The following is a 21,986-nucleotide window of genomic DNA, read 5'->3' as shown; positions in this document are numbered from 1 at the left end:
CAATCATGAATTTACAGAATACATTCTGTCAAGTCTTCAAAAAGGTTTTAATCCCGGCATCGCGAGCTCCCTTTCTCACAGCATCATATGCCCTAATCTCCTTTCTGTGCTCGCAGAGCCCGACATCGTCAATCGCCTCATCAAAAAAGAGATCGACGATAAATTCATGATCGGCCCCTTTACCGCCCCACCATTTTCAATTTTTCGCGTCAGCCCCATCGGCGTAGCCACTCGAAAATTTTCGGGGAAAAAGCGCTTAATATTCGATCTTTCATCCCCACACGGTTCCCCCTTTCCAAGCATTAACAGTCTGATCCCGCTCGAAGAATTCTCATTACATTATCAAAACGGCCGGGCGCGGCGCCTGGCTGGCTAAAGTCGACATCACGTCCGCTTTTAAAATAATGCCGATACACCCAAATTTGGCATCTCTTCTGCATTTGTTGGCATGGAAAATTTTACTTTTCCGTCCGCCTCACCTTCGGATGCAGAAGCAGTCCAAAGATTTTTCGTATGTTGTCAGAGGCAATCTGTTGGATTCTCTCTAACAACTACGCCATTCCTTACCTCATCCACCTACTAGACGATTTTCTAATAATCTCGCCGCCAGAATCTATCCCTGCCACTCATCTTTCCAAATTCCACGAAGTATTCTCAAAGCTCGGCATCCCTCTCGCACCCGAAAAAACTTCGGGACCCAGCACGTCCATCAATTTCTAGGCATTAAATTGGATACGCTAAAGTTCCAAGCTTCCTTGCCCAAGGAAAAAATCGATAGGACAATTTTGATCGCTTCTTCCCTCATAGACATACCGCATTGTTCTAAAGCGAGCTATTATCAATTCTCGGCCACCTGAACTTCGCAATGTGCATCATCGCGCAAGGTCGCCCTTTCGTTTCGCATCTCCTCTCCCTCACATCCTCCGCTCACGCTCTGGAGGATTTAATCCATCTAGACAGCTCATGCCGCGACGAGCTCAGTCTATGGATTAAATTCCTCAAACGATGGAATGGTATCTCTCTCTTTTACAACGACATGATCTCTCTCCCCGTCGACACACACTTATTTACTGACGCAGCTCCTTCCGTCGGTTTTGGGGGATATTACCAAGGTCGCTGGTTCGCGTCTACATGGCCGCCCCAGCTCACAAATTTACCGCAGTCCCTCGCGTCATCAGCACTTTTTGAGCTGTATCCGTTAGTGGCGGCGGCCCATTTATGGGGGAAAGAATGGTCCGCCTCCAGCATCATGGTCCATTGCGACAGCGAAGCAACGGTACATTGCATTAATAAAGGCCGCTCACATTCACCCGCCTTAATGCCTTTTCTCAGACGCCTAATCTGGATTTCTGCGTGCGATTAGTTCATTCTGACGGCCAAGCACGTCCCAAGAGTAAAAAACCAGATAGCTGACGCCCTTTCCCGTTTCTCATTTCAGAAATTCAAGCTGTTGGCACCAGAAGCAGACCCAATACCAACGCTTGTCCCTCCCTTTTCGGAATTGACATTCAATTAAACCACCCCCTTAAAACTCTAATAAAACTCTAATAGATGCATCCTTGAGTGCAATCATTCAAGCCATCTCCCACAGAACCCTACTTTCATACCTCACGGCATGGAGAAACTTCAAAGCATTTCATAATGCATACAACATTTCCTTCCCAGATTTCTCTCTCCTCTCCATCACGTCATTCATCTCTTTCCTCAACACAATCAAACATCTCCAAGCAAGTTCCATCAAAGTTTATCTGAGTGGGATTCAATTTTTTCACAAATTAATTTACAATGCTCCCTCCCAAGCCATAGCCAGCTCTCAAACCTCCATGCTTATCAAAGGCATCCAGAGAGCCCAACCCACCCACGAGACGCCAGACAACCTATCACCTTAGATGTTCTGACCAAATGTATCTCAATTCTCCGCAGAGGCTACCACACCAAGCATACCGCGCACAGACTCGATGCCATGTTCATCCTGACGTTCTTTGGATTTCTCAGAGGATCACAATTCACCACTACATCCAATTTCGACCCGTCAATCAACCCCACTATTTCGGATTTGTCAGTGCTCGATTCGGAAACCATCTCGTTTTTTATTAAACGAAGCAAGATCGATCAGGCCAGAAGAGGTCATTTCATATATATCTTCAAGCTTCAATCCTAAATCCAGCCATTCCAAACCCTAGTAGCATACCTCCACTTCAGAACATCACAGGCTAAATCTCCATCTGACCTTCTCTTTGTAGACGACCTAAACCACCCTGCTACACGTTTCTGGTTCCAAAAACACCTAAAATCCGTTTTGCTCCACGCAGGCATTCCAGCAGATCTATTTTCCAGCCATTCATTTCACATCGGCTTGGCAACCACGGCCGCCCAAAAGGGCCTCTCACAGTTCCAGATCCAAGCGCTCGGCCGTTGGTCTTCAGACGCTTTCAAAAGTTACATCCGGACTGACCACACCCTCATCAGGGAAGCACACAGGACCCTTGTCACCCGAATCATTTAGCATCAATCATCAGTTTTTAGAATCAACCTTCTAACAAGCTTCCCCAGCAAGCAAGCAGCAGCATCGCTTCACCACTCCAACTCAGAGGAGCCCGGCTTCCTTATCGCGCTCGGCCGCTGCAGAGCGTCTTCCATTCCCCAAAGTAATTTTTCCCCGCATGCTTTCCTTTCCCCCTTACCCTTCCCCAGAAGCAAGTGCTTCATCCCTAACTCTGCCACAGCAGAATGTCTTTCCTTCCCCCAAATAGATTCCCTCGCATGTTCCCTTTACCCCATCCCCTTCCCCAGAAGCCAGCATCGCATTGAGCGACAGCCCCCGCAGGGGCCCGTGCTTCATCCCGCACTCTGCCGCTGCAGAACGTCTTTCCTTCCATGCCGATAGAATACCTTGCATGTTTCCCTTACCCCTTCCCCTGAAGTATTGTGCTTCTTCCCTCACTCTGCCACAGCAGAATGTCTTTCCCCTCCCAAAATTCCCTCGCATGCTTCCCTTACCCCATCCTCTTCCCCAGAAGCCTGTATCGTACCACGCGACAGCCCCCGCAGGGGCTCGTGCTTCATCCCTCACTCTGCCGCTGCAGAACGTCTTTCCTACCCCCAGCTGACCCCTCCCTGCACGTTTCCTTTCCTTTCCCCATCCCCTTCCCCCGAAGCTAGTATCGTATTGTACGACCGCCCCCTCAGGGGCCCGTGCTTCATCCCTCACTCTGCCGCTGCAGAACGTCTTTCCCATCCTCCGATAGAATCCCTTGCATGTTTCCCTTACCCCTTCCCCTGAAGTATTGTGCTTCTTCTCTCACTCTGCCGCAGCAGAATGTCTTTCCCCTCCCTAAGTTCCCTCGCATGCTTCCCTTACCCCATCCTCTTCCCCAGAAGCCTGTATCGCACCACGCGACAGCCCCCGCAGGGGCCCGTGCTTCATCCCTCACTCTGCCGCTGCAGAACGTCTTTCCTACCCTCCGATAGAATCCCTCGCATGTTTCCCTTACCCCTTCCCCTGAAGTATTGTGCTTCTTCTCTCACTCTGCCACAGCAGAATGTCTTCCCTCCCCCCATGCCAGAAGCCAGTATCGCCGCAGGGGCCCGTGCTTCATACTTCTCTCTGCCGCAGCAGAATGTGCTCGACTACCCCCCCATGCTAGAAGCCAGCGTCACCGCAGTGACCGCCCACAGGCTTCCAACCTCCGCTCTGCCGCAGCAGACGCCATGCATCACCACAGCGAACACTCCCGCAGGGGCCCATGGCTTTAAACTTCTCTCTGCCGCAGCAGACGCCATGCACTTTGAAGCTAGCATCGCCGCAGGGAACGCCCCCTCAGGGGCCCATGGCTTTAAACTTTTCTCTGCCACAGCAGACACCATGCATCATGAAGCAAGTATCGCCGCAGCGACCGCCCCCGCAGGGGCCCACGATTCCAACTCAAGCTCTGCCACAGCAGACACCATGCATCACAAAACCAGCATAGCCGCAGCGACCGCCGCCGCAGGGGCCCGTGCTTCCATCCCAAGCTCTGCCTCAGCTGACACCATGCATTATGAAGCCAGTATCGCCGCAGCGACTGCCCCTGCAGGGGCCCGTGATTCCAACCCAAGCTCTGTCGCAGCAGACACCATGCATCATGAAGCCAGTAGCGCCGCAGCTCTGCCTTAGCTGACACCATGCACTATGAAGCCAGTATTGCCGCAGCGACCGACCCCGCAGGGGCCCGTGCTTCCAACCCAAGCTCTGCCGCAGCAGACACCATGCACTATGAAGCCAGTATCGCCGCAGCGACCGCCCCCGCAGGGGCCCGTGCTTCCAACTCGTGCTCTGCCGCAGCAGGCAAAATTCCCTTCCAACCCCCCCAGAAGACCCAGCAATAATAAACCAGCAACTCGATAGCATCAGCCACCCCGCAGGAGCAGGATCTTGATCCACGATCACAGCAGATCCCCCACTTGCAGGAGCTCACAAATCTAGCGCCCACAGCATCACCCGTACCATCAGGGTCTGCAAGACCCACAGGCCCCTTGGCGAATGCAAGCCACCATCCAGGAAGCCTCAAGTATAGCGTTATGGGGTGTATGCGCTACCCGGCTGCTGTCCAGCGTTTACATGCGCTTCGTGGGGTGAGTTCTGGGTTCGGCCGTTTCCGAGCTCGGCTCACTTGCCCCTATTGGGGGGAGAGAGTGTACCGGGTTCGGAAGGAACCGGCGAGCTCGGAGCCCGCTCCCCGGACAGCACGCCAAATACGCATACCTTTACTACCCCTGCTATTTTTATTATCTGCACAGGTGAACTCGTGAAATAACTTGGTAGCACCAGTGCCACCTCTCTCAAGTGTTAGTCTAGAGCCCTGGAATTGCATGTATTTTATTATATTGAACAAAACTATAACGTGTTTATGAAAGTTGACTGAACATAATGATATATGCTTCATAATGTAGTGCAATAATTTTGTGTAAAAAAAACTCTCATAAAGTACAGATACTTGAAAAATGTACATGAGTAAAAGTGAAAATACTTCACTACTGTACATCTCTGCTCTAATGTAAAGTGGCACAAAAGGGCCCATGCCCATTCTGGGTGCAGAATGATGCGCTTAATGGATCCGCTTCTCTACACGTATTGCGCATTCTGCAAGCTGATGACGTGCTTCATTCATTCTCTTATTTACACGTACTGTTATTTACACGTACTGTGCGAGTCTCGGGCACAGAAATGATGCGCTTAATACATCCGCCTTGACGCGCGTCACCTTCTTCTGAAGTTCATAACTGTCACAACACCAAGGTAAAAGATATGTTTTACATAAAGTGCATTGCATCCTTCCAACAGTTTACTGAGCCTTCGAATCAGAGGTTTAAAAACAGAGTTTTTGTGTGAGTGTGACGCGTTTTACTCTGACCGCTTCCAATGCTTTAATCTAAGACACCCATCAGTGATTACCAACTCCAGCAAAATACAATCCTTTTAAACAAAACCAAAGACTATTATTTAGTGATTATGTAGAATAATTGAAACATTGGCACATCTAGGAAAGAGTAGCATCCTGAGGGTCACCGAACACTAGAGTAACGTTAGGCTATGCTGAATGGAGAGTGACAGATGACAGCAGCAGAGTTTTCATGAATTTAATGATCATTTGTTTTCTCCTCACATAAAGCTATCGCATGACACAAGAAAATATTTAAATTTAGCGCAAGAAAACTCTTACAGCGGTTTCCTAATAGCTCATCCTTCTTAAAGCTTGATAATAGTATTCAGCACAGGATCGGATTTTGGATCGTCCCGCCACTTCCGATACCCGATCCAGCAAAAATTGTCTGTATCGACGCTATACCGATCCAGAGTATCGGGATTGGCCCACCCCTACTAGATAGTAATAAATACATTTTACGAATTACATCTAATTCATTATAATGAAATAAATTTATAAAATTTTATTACTTTTCATCATCTGGCATAAATTTGATTTCTCATTCACGTCTGATTGATTATTAGTGGTGGAGTTGAAGATGACAGTTCCCATTATTCCACGCTCCTTCACAGCATCATCAAGCTACACCGTTGTTGTTTTGAACATATCTGTTTTGAACAAACTGCGCCTTTAACTCTCAATATATATATAATATATTATATCATTTAATATATATTTTAAAATATATAGAATAATATCCTTGTTTTTTGTTTAACCATAGATACAGTACGCTGTACTACAGCTGCCCACCTGGCTCTAATGGTCCCAAAGAATGTGTCATTCTATCCCAGCAACCACGAGCGCTTCACCGATGGATACATTGACGTTTGGTGGATTGTCCATGATGGTGGCATGCTTATGCTCCTGCCTTTCCTTCTCAAACAACATAAGGTAAACAAATATAATTTATAAATAATAATTGCAGTCAAATGTTTTGTGTTCAGCCTTGGCTTAAAAATTGTGTGTACTTTAGGTTTGGCGTAAGTGTAAGATGCGTATCTTCACTGTGGCCCAAATGGACGATAACAGCATTCAGATGAAGAAGGACCTGGCAACCTTTCTGTACCAGCTCAGATTGGAAGCAGAGGTGGAGGTGGTTGAGATGGTATGTTTGTTTTTACTTTACATTTTTTAATCATCATTCCAGCAGAAGCACTTCATGTCAATTAAAGTCTATTTTAATTTCACTGCCTAATTTTGTGATTAATTTCCAGCATGACAGTGACATCTCAGCGTATACGTATGAGCGGACACTGATGATGGAACAGAGGTCACAGATGCTAAAACAAATGAGACTGTCCAGTGCAGAAAGAGACAGAGAGGTGTGTATTTACAGTATATTTAATCAGGGTGCAAAAACATTCGGTATTTGCCTGGACGCAAATCTATAAATTCATTGTACAGTACAATTAAAAAACTTAAATAAATTCTTTAATTCGGTCTCCATAATCTTTAGGCCCAGCTAGTAAAGGACAGACACTCATTAGTAAGAATGGGCAGTCTGTACTCAGATGAGGAGGAAGAAACCATTGAAGTACTGCCAGAGAAGAACCTTATGACTTGGACCTTTGACAAGGTAGAAGCAGAGAGACGAAACAGAAACAATGCACCAGAAAACTTCAGAGAGCTAATCAGCATCAAACCGTAAGTAGGCGAGCATGAATAAGAGCATGCTTGTACTATTACTGCACTAGAAACCATACAAACATGTTTCTGTATCTGTGTCTTTTTTGACAGTGATCAGTCGAATGTTCGGAGGATGCACACAGCTGTCAAGCTCAATGAGGTCATTGTTAATAGATCCCATGATGCCAGACTGGTGCTGCTAAACATGCCAGGTCCTCCACGCAATCAAGAGGGAGATGAAAACTGTATCCTTACACAGTGCTGCCTGTCTGCTCACAGAAGGATAGTTTAGTATTATATTATCTAAGCTTCTGTTTGTGTGTTTATAATGAAATTAGTGGTACAATCTGGATGTATGGATTTGGGCAAAATTGTCTGATAGTACTCCTATTAATAAGTCAACTTTTTACTAATATATATTTTTTCACATCCAAAATAAATCAAAGCTATATTTTACCATCCTCAAAGTAGCCAGACATTTGTCTAGAATTTGTAAAAACAGTAAACAGTATTGAAGTTCTCTTTAATTCCATATTCAGTCATGTGACCCCAAACTTAATAGTATCTCATATTGTACTGTATAAGCAGTATATCATATTGTGTAATTTTAGATTTGTAAAATGTAACGCATGTGATGTGATTTGCAGATATTGACGATTAAATTAGATGTTTATATCTCAAGCCATTTCTTTAACTCAGAGGTCTCAGATATGGAATTTCTTGAGGTGTTGACAGAGGGTCTTGAAAGAGTGCTGCTTGTAAGAGGAGGAGGTCGGGAGGTCATCACCATCTATTCCTGAAAGGCCAAAGATTAATACTTGTGTTAAACTATGCCTACTACAAGTCATATTAAGTGTTATTTAAAAAATTTGCATACTGAACTACACACAATCTTTTGCCAGACTAGATTTTAAACTAAAGTGCACTAATTCATTTTACTTCAAAATACCTTATTGGCAAGTTTTAAATGCAATTTCAGGAAAACACAAAACTAGTGAGAAAATTTGAGGGAAAATGCTGTTGATAAGTGTACAGTAGAAAAAACACAAATGTGTTTTCAGTGTTGTTCAGTGGAGTAGTACCAGAAAAAAACCAAGGTCAGTTGGGTCAGAACCAAGAAAAATATCAGCAGTTTTCTTATTTAACAACTAGAAACTCTACAAACATTCTGTAACCCTTAATAATATTGTAACATTTTCCATTATATTAAATGACAAGCTTGTACTGGGCATGAAAAATTGTACACCACAAAAAAGGTCTGATCTGATCAAGTTCTGAAATGTTTCTAAATTCCTCCAAGACTGTCACTCAGAATACTGAGTACTGAACTTAAATTTACACGAGAGTGCTTATATTTTATTTATTGTTCCTTTATTTATTTATAGAACCCCCCTACATTTTATTGAAAGTATTAGCTTTAGATAAAACCAAAGGACATGGGGCAGGATAGATGTCGGATATGATAGCTTTGTAGATTTTGTAATATATACAACAACTAGACTTTAACTATTTTAACTATTTTTTGTAAGTGAACTGTTTTTTTTGTAAGAAAAATACTGAAGATGCATTTTAGTCTACAACTCACAATGAAAAAGAGAAATTTTGGATATTGATACATACAAGTCTTTATTCTTTTGGTATAGCATGATTACTGTACAGACAAAATACATTTGTTATACAAATAGAAGAAATGTGGAAGACTGTATTGACCAATAACATTGTATTTGGAATATAACGTCAATGTTCCATTTGGAACATAATGTTCATGTTAAAGAGAATGAATAAACATTTCAACAATGAAACAATACCTTATTTTGAGAAATACATCTTGAAACTCTATATCTAAACTATGAAAACGATAAATAAAGTCCACTAGCAATTAAAGAACTACAGATTCCATAGATCCATTTACAAACATTTGTTTTATTATGTAATATCACCTAATAATTTTCTTGAGTAGCAAAGAATGTCTATTTTAAAACCAAAGTACATTAAAACCAGTTATCACACTGTTAGTTTGATGTGTTACTTTGTTACTCAACCAATGTTTTATTTAGGCATAAGTAATGGATAGAATACAAAGGCAAAAGAAAACAAAAGCTTGCTGAAGGAACTTTTTAAGTCACAATTTTAAGTCAGTTTTACTTTTGTATACCACACCTGGAAGATGCTTTAATAATAAATTAATTGAACAAAAATTGGGATAAACCAAGCCAAAGCTCTTACAGGCAGCAAAGGAGATTTGTGGTTTTGATGGCTACTCTCTGTCCTGACTGGACGGGTCAAGATCACACGACAGCTGTTGTTTGCCTCCAGAAATGGGATTTCTACTTCACTGGGTGAAGTTTTAAGCATACCATCACGTACCTAAACATATGGAGAGAGAGAGCATAGCAGAGCAGAGAAAGTGAAAAATTTTCCAAAGGTATTCAAATAAGCTCTGACCACATTTATGGAAATACTTTTAGAATACTTAATACCTAAAAATATAGATTTGATAAAAAAAACTTCTAATACTTGATATAGAATATTTTACTAAGAAAAAGAAGAAAAACTACTTTGAAAAGAAGACAAAATATGAACAAAACACAGAACCAAAAGTGGTGGAAAAAAGCCTTTAAAGTGGAGCTATCATGCTATGTCATGCATTCTGACTTCTTTACACTGTTAAACGTGCTGGCTTCTCATGCTTAACATGGTCAACTTGTTAAAAAACGAGTTGGACGTATGAAGTAGTATTTCTGTACTTGATACACTCCCCCAGCACTCCAACTTGTTTCAGAAAGTTTTTTTCTAATTCTGGATCCCTGTGCCGTCAAATGGATCCTATTCCTTTTATTGGCCAAAAGCACAGCAAGGCGAAGGTTATCTGCGCTGTGTCAAGATGGACTGCGCTGCACTGCAGCTCATTACTCTTGCGATAGTGAAGTGTGTCTGTTTGTTCACAGCATGTCAGTGAAGAATATTATATAAACAGTGGATATAACGCTGGATTTGGAGATTGTTTGAAACTGATAGATGGTGCGGTCCCAGAGCTAAAAGACGCCAGACATGAATTGCACGCGGTAAGTCAAACTAAGTCATACGTCTGTGTTTTGTTGGCAATAGGCGTGTACGTGCATAATGTACAAAACGCGAAGGGATGATGTGATGATGTGTTGCTTGCTCGTGCTGTAGTTCCATCCCACTCTCCCCACTAGTCCCACCTCTAGCAGCTCGTGTTTTTCCGGAAATAATCCTACAGCTGTATCTCTCTTTTATAAATTTGATCAAACTAAATACTCTTTGAAGATATGACATATGCAATACTACTGTATAGGCACTCAAGATTAATATGAGATTGGCAGAAACTGCCTGTGATACGCGATCTTTAAGGTCTGTAGGCTACTTCAGACAGTCAAAATGAGTGTTCTCTTTAGAATGGATAACACAATGCCGGTTCACTAAAAAAGTACAACAAAATTGACAAAAAATGAGGGACAAAGTACAACTAAAACTAAAAGTGATGATCAGACAGATCAATGGGCTTCTCAGTGAATGTAAATGACAAGACTTTTTCGTTTTTGTTTGCTTGTAGAAGGAGAACAAAGACTGATGGAACTGCTGGTAGCTGCAGCATGACAAGATTTAATCTCAACATTTTAGGAAGAAATCAGATAGGAAAAGCGTGAAACTACACCTCAACATGATTTACATGACTCAAATAACCAGGGGTCGTGTGGGAATGTTAGATAGTGCTGACTACTTCTCACAAAGTTATCCAGTGCTAAGAAAGAACAGTTAAAAGGAGCAGATGACATTATGTTGCATTGTTAGATGCAATAAAGTTCACAGAAAACAGCAGAAGAATAATTGGTTCGATCCTAGGGAACACACATACTGTGCAACAAATGTATAACTTGAATGCACTAAAGTGTCTGCCAAATATATAAATTTAAAAGCAAAATTTGTAAATTTAATACTGGAAAAGGTAAAAAAAAACATGCAAAAATGAACCCGCATCCTGATTGCTAGCAATGTTTGGTACATTTTACCATAGCAAGAGGGTGCTTATCTTTCAAATGTAACTATAGGTTACGGTTTAGATCTAGACCTATAGGTTATTTATAGGTTTAGATAAACAACCTATGGGGGTATTTTTTGGAAGAGGACAGGCTCTATATACGTATAATGTTGATTCCAACTTATGTTGACTGTAACTGGGTATGTCTTAATTAAATAAACTTTTTCTGACCTTTTCAACCTTTCTGAACACCCTGATGAAGTTCAGTCTTAACACTCCGGCCAGCTCTTTCTCAGTCCAGCCCCTTGATATCAGCTCGCTTATCAAAGCTGGATATTTGGAGACATCTTCCAGGCCTTGAGGAAATCTGTAATATACAGGCACACATAATATGGGCATGTGTAAACACATACATATAAGATAAGGGTCACGGGTCTATGTGGAATCTGCACACATTACTTTCTAATTCTAAATTTAGTAAAAAGTGTTAACTGTTGTTGACATTAAGGTTCTGCTCACAGCTGAAAGCTCAAATTATCCAGAATGCGGCATAAGAACAATGCAAGAATTTTGAGGAAATTCACAATAAGCAGATAAGCAGAGTAAACAAACATGATAGCTCTGAGATGTAAACTGACTTGCAATTACTTACCCATGTGCGCCATCAAAATCTGCACCAATCCCAATACTTTCAGCTCCTACTACCCGCTTTATGTGATCAAAATGATCTAAAGAATAAGATTAAGAATTAAAGATTACATTTAAAAAAAATTATATCATGTACTGTATGTTTGTTTTCTCACCAGCCACCACAGAGACATTTGCCTTATTTGAACATGCCACAAAATCGCTGTAGAAGTTCACCATGATAAGTCCGCCATTTTCTTTCTAGAAAGAACACCAAGTAAACCCTGTTGATTTCGTTTAGAAAAATAATAATAATAGGGAGGCTCAGAGATGACGTATTTTTGTATGCAAAACCCGGATGGGTTGTTGGTATATCGCCCAAAATAAGGTCTGTGGTAAACAAAACCTCTAAATATTTTCACGTTTTATTCTATAACACACCAATTATAACGATTTTTTAAAGCATTATTGATAAAAAAGACACCAATATCTATTTATTGCATTTCAGAGAATAAAACCAATGCTATGTTCTAAGTTTTTTGAACACAGATGATCTCACCAGCCGGAGTAGCAGGTCGTCGGGTACATTACGAGTGTTGTTACAGACAGCGTATGCTGAGGAGTGGCTGAAAATAATAGGAGCTGCAGAATGTTTCAGCACTGCTCTGGCTGTTTCCCAAGAGCTATGAGACAGATCAACCAGCATTCCTAACCTGTTCATTTCAGAAACCACTGCCTGGGGACAGGAAGTGAACATACACAGGTCAAATCATACCACAAACTGAGATACTAACAAATATTTATGTTACACTTCAAAATCCACTAAAAGCATCATTATTATAAAACCAGTATAAAAATGAGTACGTTGTGTAGTCAAACAACAAAACTTACATAGTCAACATAATTGAGTCAATTGTCAACAACACTGTAAAGCGGTTTAAATACGTGATATCTTTCGATTGTAATAATGAATGCAGATCTGCTGCGTAATGTGTGAACAGAATATAAAACTTTTGAATATTTTAGTAGCTCCAAGACCAAAGCCAAATATGCTTTGTAAAAACATGTGGCTCTGATCTTTGGGTTCAAAGACAACACACAAATAAGCATCTCCAAATATAGAAAAAGAAAGAATAAGGCCTCTAATACAGGGCTAAACTATTGATTCTTGCATATTCTTCTAATATGATCAGACATTTTGCAATGAATGTTCTCTGAATGGGGAGAAAAAACTTACCTTACCAAATTCTGTCAGGCTATTGCTCTTCCGTTGGTAATGCTGGTATATTTTTGATGAGCTCTCAGCCCTATGAATGGGACATTACAGGAGTAAGCATAGTTAAAGCAACACTTTGTAGTTTTTCGACCTTAAAATATTGTCTCAAAAATTATTTTAGTGGTAGAACAACTCTTAACCGGACCAATTCTACTCCAGCTGCTACCTAAGCAGCCTCAGAGCGGCTAAAACCATACTCTTTAAGTTCTGTGTGCGGGTCGGTACACACAGCCCCGCCCATCCCCTGCCTGCGGAAGAGCTTCCAAATGACGTTTCTGCATTTGTTTCATCGTTTTTGTTCCATCAGCTTAGTCAACAAATGAATGTGTATTGCACTGCCCACGGGGACGCTTATACAGCGACAGTATTTATGACACTAGTAACAGGCAATTGCTCTTATCAACCACACGGGGGAACCTGTGAGCAAATGTTCCAAAGTGTTGCTTTAAACGTATGAAAGATGAATAAGACATTAAAGACATAAGACAGTGACATGTGTTTCTCCAATGTTTGTCAATGTTTCATCAATGTTTTGTACGTTTAGGTGAGTATTTACCATGGTGTGTTGCAGGTGTGTGTAAGAGCCATGGATCTTACTCCAAGCTGGTAGAACATGCGCAATGCTGGTAAACTGCTGTCGATGGTGTGACCTCCCTCCACACTTATTAGACAGGTGATTTTTGTACTGTTTTTAGAGTTATTAAAACCTGAGGGACACAAATGCTGTACAGTACCGTGTAATCCTTTTTCCCCTCACTCCAAAACAGTAATCCCATAAGAAAAGAAATCACAAAAACCATGTGTGAAATCAACTAAAATACTATTTTCATCTAACATACTGTAAACAACTAGTGTCAACTACATATTTGTTAACTGAAACTCTTTGCAGAGAGTAATTTACAAAACAGGAAGCACTGACGCTTTTTACCTTTAACTCACATAGCGATGGTGAAAATAAAAATAATACAACAGGTCTAAGACAAGCCTGGACCAGAAGCACTTCATCTGAGCCTTATCAGCTATATTGGCAGTTTTACAGTATAGGTTACAGTACCTTCAGCTGTAGTCACCAGTTCAAGCCCTGGGTTTTCAGTACATAGACGACGAATAACATCAATCTGTTCCAAGGCCAGCCTAACGGCATCCTTGTCTTGAGCTGTACACAACACGTACGCTGCAAACACCTAGCACACATATATTTTGTAGATTTCAGAGATGGACTAACCAATAAACCTTCTCTCTTCTCTTACTTCCCTTTTATGGGTCTTCCTTAGTAGCATAAAATTTTGAGCAATTGGCCATTTCATTCCAAAAATAATTAGGAGAGAAAACACAGATTTATTTATAAGAAAAACTGTTAAAAAATACTGTGTCATAAATCCACAAGATGAAAAGATTAAGTGTGATAAACGATAAACAGTTTTGCAGAGAAAGTTAAAACAAATTGCTTGTACAAGTTTTGGGGAGTCAAGGGCAGAACTGTTTGGTGCATAGGTGCCTTATTTCACCCAAAAATGAAAATTCTGTCATGAATGGGCTATATGCATGCGAGACTTCTGCGTTTCACAGGAAGAACCCTAAGCAGTTTCCGGTTGGGGAGACTTAAAGCAGAGAGAAATGGAAAAATGAGAAAATAGTTACATTTAGCAGATGCTGTACATTGCGGCACACAGCAGTGGTATATAGAAGTGCTGTTCTACCGTATTAAGATGAACACAGAAAGATATTTGGACGAATGCTTTTAACCAAACAGTTCTTGGACCCCATTGACTACCATAGTAGGAAAAATGACAATGGTAGTCAAAAGTGGCCCAGAACAGTTTGCTGTCCTACATTCTTCAAATATCTTCTTTTGTGTTCAACAGAACAAAAAATGTATAATTCTTCCAAATATCTTTCTCTGTGTTCATTAGAACAAAGAAATTTATATAGATTTGGAACAACTCGAAGGCGAGTAAAATGATGACTGAATTGGGTGAACTATTCCTTTAGTGAAGATAAATAGCAGATGACATTGCAGAACCATTTGAAGATCCGGAGTTTTACTATGATCAACGAGGAAAAATGACCTGTCCTCCAACACGACCAGCTTTGAGGCGACTGATGTCTGTAGCCACCAAAGGAATGTTGTGTGAATCGAGCAGGCTTAGTTTGTTGTGATGATGTATTCTCAGCTGCAGTGCCAAGTCATTGTGTCTAAAAAAATGTATAGCAAATGTGAAATATAACAAAAGACTTATTGTTTAATTACTACAACTTTCTCTGTCTGGCATAATATACTCTACTGGTATTTCCAGCTATGAATTTTCTCAGTTATATTTACTGTACAGACTAAACAAAAGTGAAAAGTGAGTCCTACCCATCAATTAGTGGATATTTGGCCATTATATCCAGTGCTCTAATGGTTTCAGATATTACTCCATGAAGAAGTGTGAAAAGGATGAATATGAACCACTGTATCCATTGGCCACTGATACTTGCTTCTTTATACATTAACATCCTATGACGCTGATAACAAAAATAAGTGATTCAAGATTTGTTTCAATGAGCGTTGAAACAGTAACAGGTGACAAAAGAGCATTTTTAAAACAGTACTAGCCTATTTGTTTAATAGCACCACATTTTTTTTTTAGGTTTACAGCCTAGTGAAATAAGTTATCTTAAAATAATTGTAATCTCTCTCAAACAATATGACTTTAGTTTATATGACAACACTTTATGGTTCAGTTAACAAATGAATTAGCAATAAAGAGCAACCAAATTTTACAACAGGTTTTCTCACTTATTACACATATTCAGAGGCGTATTAAGACCTCATGGTGCCCCTGGGCAACAGCCCCAGAGGTGCCCCCCATCAACCCACCTACCCACATGCATGAATCCACTCATTAAAAGATTTCTATATTAAAAGATTTTGTAAGAATGAAACTCAGCAATTTACAATATACTATTTTACAAGAATTACACATTAACATGACACTTTTGTAGAATAGAACACAAAAAAACAACTCTTTTCCATTAAGTATTTTTAACAATTAGGCCTACTGTATTTAAGGGGCACCTGCTTTCTGTTGTAACCTTACATTTCAGGTTTTGATGTAGTGAAAAAAAATCACTAACATTTTTTTAACAGGTGTAAATGTTGTGCGTGCCAAAAAGTGGGGGTACAGGGACACACACACGCACACACGCACACACACACACGCACGCACGCACACACACACACACATATAGTTTGCATATATGTATTCACATTAGGGGGACAATGGAACAATGTACAGATTTTCAGGACATTGGGACTTTAATTCACCAAAGTGGCATTCACCACATTACAATGTATAGCAAGGTTATTCATAAAAATAACATGAAACGTTATTGTTACTATTTTAACTGCTATACAGCTATTCAAACGCTCTATTTAAGCACAGTATGTGTATATTCTTCTTACTAAACGATCACATAAGTACTGCGATAAAAGTGTACTCCACTAAAAAGTTTCGTATGAATTGATTGCTATAGTGACGACACCGTTTTTCACTTTCACTTTAAAGCCCAGGTTTGGACCTTAAATAGTGGCCTTACCTCCACGTACTATTAGCATACATTATCGGCACTATAACATCTTATTTCTGACGCATGCCATGTATATATACATTTATTAATCAGTGCTAATCCCCGCATTTTTAGTCTCCGCTACAACAATGCGCTCTGCATCGTTCCCGCTTCCATCTGTTTGAAGATTAAAGTGCACACGAAAGACAAACTCGCCTCATAACACTCACTTGTGATTGGCTGAATGTTAATTCACTCAAATCTATGTAACTAACCAGATAACATGGGCGGGAATGTTGGCGGAGGTGTGTCGAAAAAGTGCGGAGGACAGAACCATTTTTATCTGAAGTGGGGGTATTCCCGCACATGATGTCACGCCTATTTAGCGCAGATGCGTGACTTAAGTCTTAAAAAACAAGTGCCTATGTACATTTATAAAAAAATATTTAGTATTGCGGGTTTATTTGGTGCCCCTAAAGTCTTGGTGCCCCTGGGCACTCGCCCAATTGCCCATATGGTTAATCCGCCTCTGCACATATTGTTCACTTTTCAATTTTTCAAAATGTTTTTGTGTGCGTCATGAAAGAAACAATTGTCACAAATTGTGTCACATGCAGTGATGTGTGTAATCGCAGTATAAAATACACTTACTGTATATTAACACACTTAACTCCTTTAAATTTTAAATGATTAAGTACGGACATGTTAAGAAATCTGTCAGTTCTGTAAATAACTCCAATAAACACCATAGTGACCATAACAGAAAGGGTTGTAAAGTCTTCCTAATATGACAATAACTCGAAACGAAAGTGTACGTTACTGAATCAAGACATCAGTGAATGTGTATGTATGCAATGGCTTTTAGAAAATCATCTCATCTTGATGAATATTTCACTGGAGGGTGACAACTAGTTCCACAATTCTACACTCCGTTATGTCAAACACGCACTAAATTATAACACGACCAACTGTGATGGCTATAACCCCGGTTGTAAAAATAAAATGGACATAATGTACAAATAATAACAGCATTACTCACCGTGTTAGCAGGCTTGATTTAAAGCACTCATCGACGGGAAGATATCAGCGTGTGATCAGAGTAGTCTTTAAACTGTTCTCTGGAATTTACGAAGTTCAGTACTTGCCCATGTGTTGATTTTTACAGAGCTGTTATTTCTCAGTTTAAAGCACATGGATGCTGGCCTTTCAGATAAGCATCGCCCTCTACTGAGTGTTTCAGGTAGGCACATACACATGCATATACATACCGTACATTCCTGTACCACAAAATATTTAGGATAGTGCACACATTAAATTCCAAAACCAAACACTCAGTGGCAATCTGGAACAGAAAAGAACGTTTATATGACAAGGGAACGGAAACCTTTCAGCACATTTCTACATCATAAACATCTAAACATACCACAATACCAGTGTTGTAATGTAACGAAGTAAAAATACTTAAGTACAGTACTTAAGTATTTTTTGGTAGTATCTGTACTTTACTTGAATCTTTTTCTGCAGACTTTGACTTTTACTCCACTACATTTCCTGAACAGAATGTATACTTTTACTCTGATACATTACATATCCCCTAAGCATGTTCGCTACTACAAAATAAAAGCACAGAACCAGAACTGAAATAGAAAAGTCGGCGATCCGGTCACCATGACAATGCTGAACTAATCATTGGTTAAAGCTCAGTGTGCACGTGCAAAAAGGTGCTCTCCGCTATTAATTTCAAGGTTTTAATGTGCTGCTGCTTTTAAAGATAAACAGCATTTTTTCAGTTTCAATGAATGATGAAATGACTTGGGAAATGCAAGGAAAGAAAGAAGTAAGGGCCAGACAGATTTGTTCTGATTTTGTTTTAAGTTGTTCTCTTAGAGGGATAATATTGGGGTGGGAGGGAACTATACTTTTATAAAGTTATAAGTTGTAAAGATGTGTTTTCTGAACTTGTATTTTGATAGTTTAGCAATTTGGCAACATGTTGTTCCAGATAAAACACTGAGCTTGAGACAGAGCTTTTTCAAAGTTGTACATTTCTATGTAAGCACCATTTTTTATCTTTATGTAAAAATATAAACACGTTTGCTTCAACTTTACTTTAAATACTTAAGTAGATTTAATATAAAAAGTACTTTTGATACTTAAGTACAATATTTATCTGTTACTTTAAGACTTTTACTCAAGTCATATTCTAAAAGGTTACTTTCACTTCTACCAAAGTCATTTTCTGGCAAGATCTTTGTACTTTTATTCAAGTACTGCTTTTAGGTACTTTATACATCACTGCACAATACCACACACAAACAAAATAATACTAAATATGCATAATAAAAAGTGTAAACATGCATAGCATCATCTGTTCTAGCTACCACTATGACGTCATGGAATTTAGAATTTGTGGCATTACCTTCAGTTTATATAAAGTATAAATCCACAAACAAAAAAATCACTCCATTTAATGTGTTAACATATGAGTAATTATTGTCTCTTAAGAACATCCAGAAAAACAGAGAGATTTTAACAGACCATAACGATTTCAATAAGCCATTATCTGAAAATGAAAAAATATTATTTAATTTAATATGCATATTACTATGCATTGAATGCACTACGTAACAAATAAATATCTGTTTTCTTAAAATTGTTGATGTAATTTGAACTGGTTGGCTAACTTTCTATTTTACGCCCTCTCCTGGTCAAATAGTAATAACACCTCTAAAACAATGAATTTTAGTTTTAGTCTAAAACTAAACATTTTTAATTTGGTAACTATTATTACAGTAAATAAGTTGTATTGTGGTGTACATACTGTAGGCCTACATTTTCTGAAATGCATCATTATTATGTTTCGGGGAGGTTTATGTAGGCCACTGTACACTACATGAGTAAAGTAACAGATGTTATATGTTTGTTATACATTCTGCACTGATAATTTGCATTATAATAAACTGAAAAACAAAACAAACGTCTCTGAAATCACAATGGGTGATGGCAGGTTTTCTGTGGAAGTTGGCATCTTATAGCCTTATGATAGATATGGTAGACCTATGTGCTGAGACAGCATGGAAACTTCCCTGTGGGCACATTTTCCACAAATATGGACTTTAACAGCTTGAGGGCAATGAATTGAAAGTTTATGAACAATAGATGAAGTCATTCGTCTGAAATTAATCTCTGATGCAGCACTGAATGAATGTACCATAAGAGACACTGCAGTAAACCTCCAATAATAATTTATTATAATTATTGATTAATTAATTATCTTAATGACACTTTGGTCACACCAGAAGACTTTGGTGTTGCCAGCATTTCACTTTTCACTGTGCAGAGATTAAACAAATTCAAAGCATTCAAGACTCTCTTATATTCTTTGTTGATGGATTTTGGTTTCACAGTGTGATTTTTACAGCATTTCTTTCTTTTCTTCTTTTCTTTATTTTTTGGTTTGTTTGTTATTTTGTTTATGTAATATATGTGGGAATTTATGATGTACAATTCACTACAGATTGTGTATGGGATTCCTTTTGTGCCAATAAAAATGAACGCAAACTTTTAAAAAACGAACAAAATTATACAATGAGAAAGAAAAAAAACACTTTGATAATGAAAACAATAAACTCACTTGCAAGAATGTGACTTGATTTTCAAATAAACTGTTATTTTTCTTAACAATTTTCTAATTTTCGTTTTTGCAAATAATAGTTTGAATTCGCTGCTAGATTTTTCATTTGCGCTTTCCGAGTTTTCGTTTACGCTTCTCAATTTTTCGTTCGCCTTTCTGGCACAAATCTCACGTGTAAGCAGGACTTATGGCCGCTTTACGCTGATTGGCCAGTGAGTTTTTGATTGATAGCTCCCTGACAGGGAAGTCGATACTGAAGACATTACAGTGCAACGAATCTTAGAGAACGATCTGCATGCTGTTATATTTATTGTTTGTACTTAAAACTACTTTCTTATTTAGTTAGTAGTAATTGGTATTTGCAGTAGGTAAGTCATGCGTGGTGTGGATCCAAGCATCCTCCTCATCCTCAGGTAAATGAATGTAATTCAGATAATAAAGAAAATCACTAGTTTTATTCCTGTACAGTAGCAATTCTGTCTTTACTAAGCGCGTTCATTGTGTGCTTTATATTTTTTTGTCAGGTATTATTTTATGGCCTATTAAGATAATTTTCTTAAAAAGGAATGAACAACTTGCATTATAACATCCAATAAAGACATGTTACAGATTATTGGGTTGTGAGAAATTCACGTGCTAAATGAAAACATTGCTGCATAGTTACTGTACAGAGAAACTTTTAGCGATTTTATTATCTCGGTTACATATATGTACCTGAGGGTGACTTGTGTCCAGCTGAGGAGGAGGATGACGATGTCGCTCTTGCAAACAGTCTGCTTTTAAAGAATTAAGTCCACTTATAAGTTAAGTATTGTATCATTCTTTTTAAACTCATGGTGAATGTAGGCTACAGTATTATACCCCTTTCTTTACATTCACAGAAAGTACACCTCATAAAACACTACCAGTACATTCAAATGACATTTATGTTTTTTAAACGCTACAACAAAACAAATTCATAAGGTGACACAATTAGAGGCCTTCAGAATGTTTTATTAATTTAGTCTGCCTCTTGCAAACAACAATTTCATTACGTATTTACACACCTACATAAAACAGGTTAAAGAAAAGCAGAAGAGAGACTTCTTAAACTATAAACAAACATTTAAAGATAGAAACGATACATAAAATGCCACCACGATTATAATCTATAAATTAGAAATATGAACTGGAAGCATAACACTTTATTGTATATCTCCTCAAAACTCACTAGGCATCTCGTTTTCCTGATATCATTGAAATTATAAATTATAGACTGCTGTCTTGACGGCCTCTAAACCCACGTAAAGTTGCATGTGAATATGGCTATCTATCCTGTATTTGCTCGACGTTGGCTTGTTGTTACGTACGGCGTCATAGAGCCTGGAAGCGTGTCCCACTTTTAAGTGCGTGAAAGTTGGCAACCCTGCTAATATACTTACAAAATAAGAAAGTAATTTAATTACAAACACTAAAACAATACAATACAGAAAACCGCAAACGGATTGCTCTATAATCCGCTGAACTGTCTTCAGTATCGTCTTCCTGGTCAGGGAGCTGTCAATCCAAATCTCACTAACCAAGAGAGTAAAGTGGCCATAAATCCCGCCCACACGTGAGATTTGTGCCAGAAAGGCGAACGAAAAATTGAGAAGCGTAAACGAAAACTCGGAAAGCGCAAATGAAAAATCTAGCAGCGAATTCAAAACTATTATTTGCAAAAACTAAACTTAGAAAATTGTTAAGAAATCATGTCACATTCTTGCAACTGAGTTTATTGTTTTCATTATCAAAGTGTTTTTTTTCTTTCTCATTGTATATTTT

The 21,986-nt window shown here is 39.2% G+C and overlaps 2 protein-coding genes across 3 annotated transcripts in view; one reads left to right on the top strand and one right to left on the bottom strand.

The window, feature by feature from the left end:
• Positions 1–7,914, top strand: part of slc12a4 (solute carrier family 12 member 4) — a 47,359-nt gene extending 39,445 nt beyond the window's left edge. Inside the window, exons 19-24 of the mRNA XM_057346624.1 lie at positions 6,187–6,356; positions 6,439–6,570; positions 6,680–6,787; positions 6,922–7,109; positions 7,203–7,336; positions 7,800–7,914. Coding sequence (XP_057202607.1) covers positions 6,187–6,356; positions 6,439–6,570; positions 6,680–6,787; positions 6,922–7,109; positions 7,203–7,336; positions 7,800–7,891 — 824 coding nt within the window. The 3' untranslated portion in view covers positions 7,892–7,914. The remainder of the gene's footprint in view (positions 1–6,186; positions 6,357–6,438; positions 6,571–6,679; positions 6,788–6,921; positions 7,110–7,202; positions 7,337–7,799) is intronic.
• A 1,346-nt stretch (positions 7,915–9,260) lies between these two features.
• On the bottom strand, positions 9,261–20,192 carry dpep2 (dipeptidase 2). 2 transcript variants are annotated; one of them, XM_057346643.1, is made up of 11 exons: positions 17,589–20,192; positions 15,357–15,505; positions 15,067–15,193; positions 14,052–14,181; positions 13,554–13,704; positions 12,959–13,028; positions 12,281–12,457; positions 11,898–11,982; positions 11,747–11,822; positions 11,326–11,461; positions 9,261–9,458 (listed from the first exon to the last, which is right to left on the bottom strand). In XM_057346643.1, exons 2-11 carry the CDS (start codon positions 15,494–15,496, stop codon positions 9,264–9,266), a joined length of 1,287 nt encoding a protein of 428 aa, XP_057202626.1. In that variant the 5' UTR covers positions 15,497–15,505; positions 17,589–20,192; the 3' UTR covers positions 9,261–9,263. The 2 variants fall into 2 exon arrangements, with proteins under 2 accessions (XP_057202626.1, XP_057202617.1); XM_057346634.1 differs by lacking the exon at positions 17,589–20,192 and having other exon boundaries at positions 15,357–15,815.
• Positions 20,193–21,986: the final 1,794 nt, after the last annotated feature.

The sequence above is a fragment of the Triplophysa rosa genome, linkage group LG1 (assembly GCF_024868665.1).
Source record: "Triplophysa rosa linkage group LG1, Trosa_1v2, whole genome shotgun sequence".
NCBI lineage: Eukaryota > Metazoa > Chordata > Actinopteri > Cypriniformes > Nemacheilidae > Triplophysa > Triplophysa rosa.
Note: the sequence above shows the minus strand (reverse complement) of the source record. Positions and strands in the feature narration are given on the sequence as shown.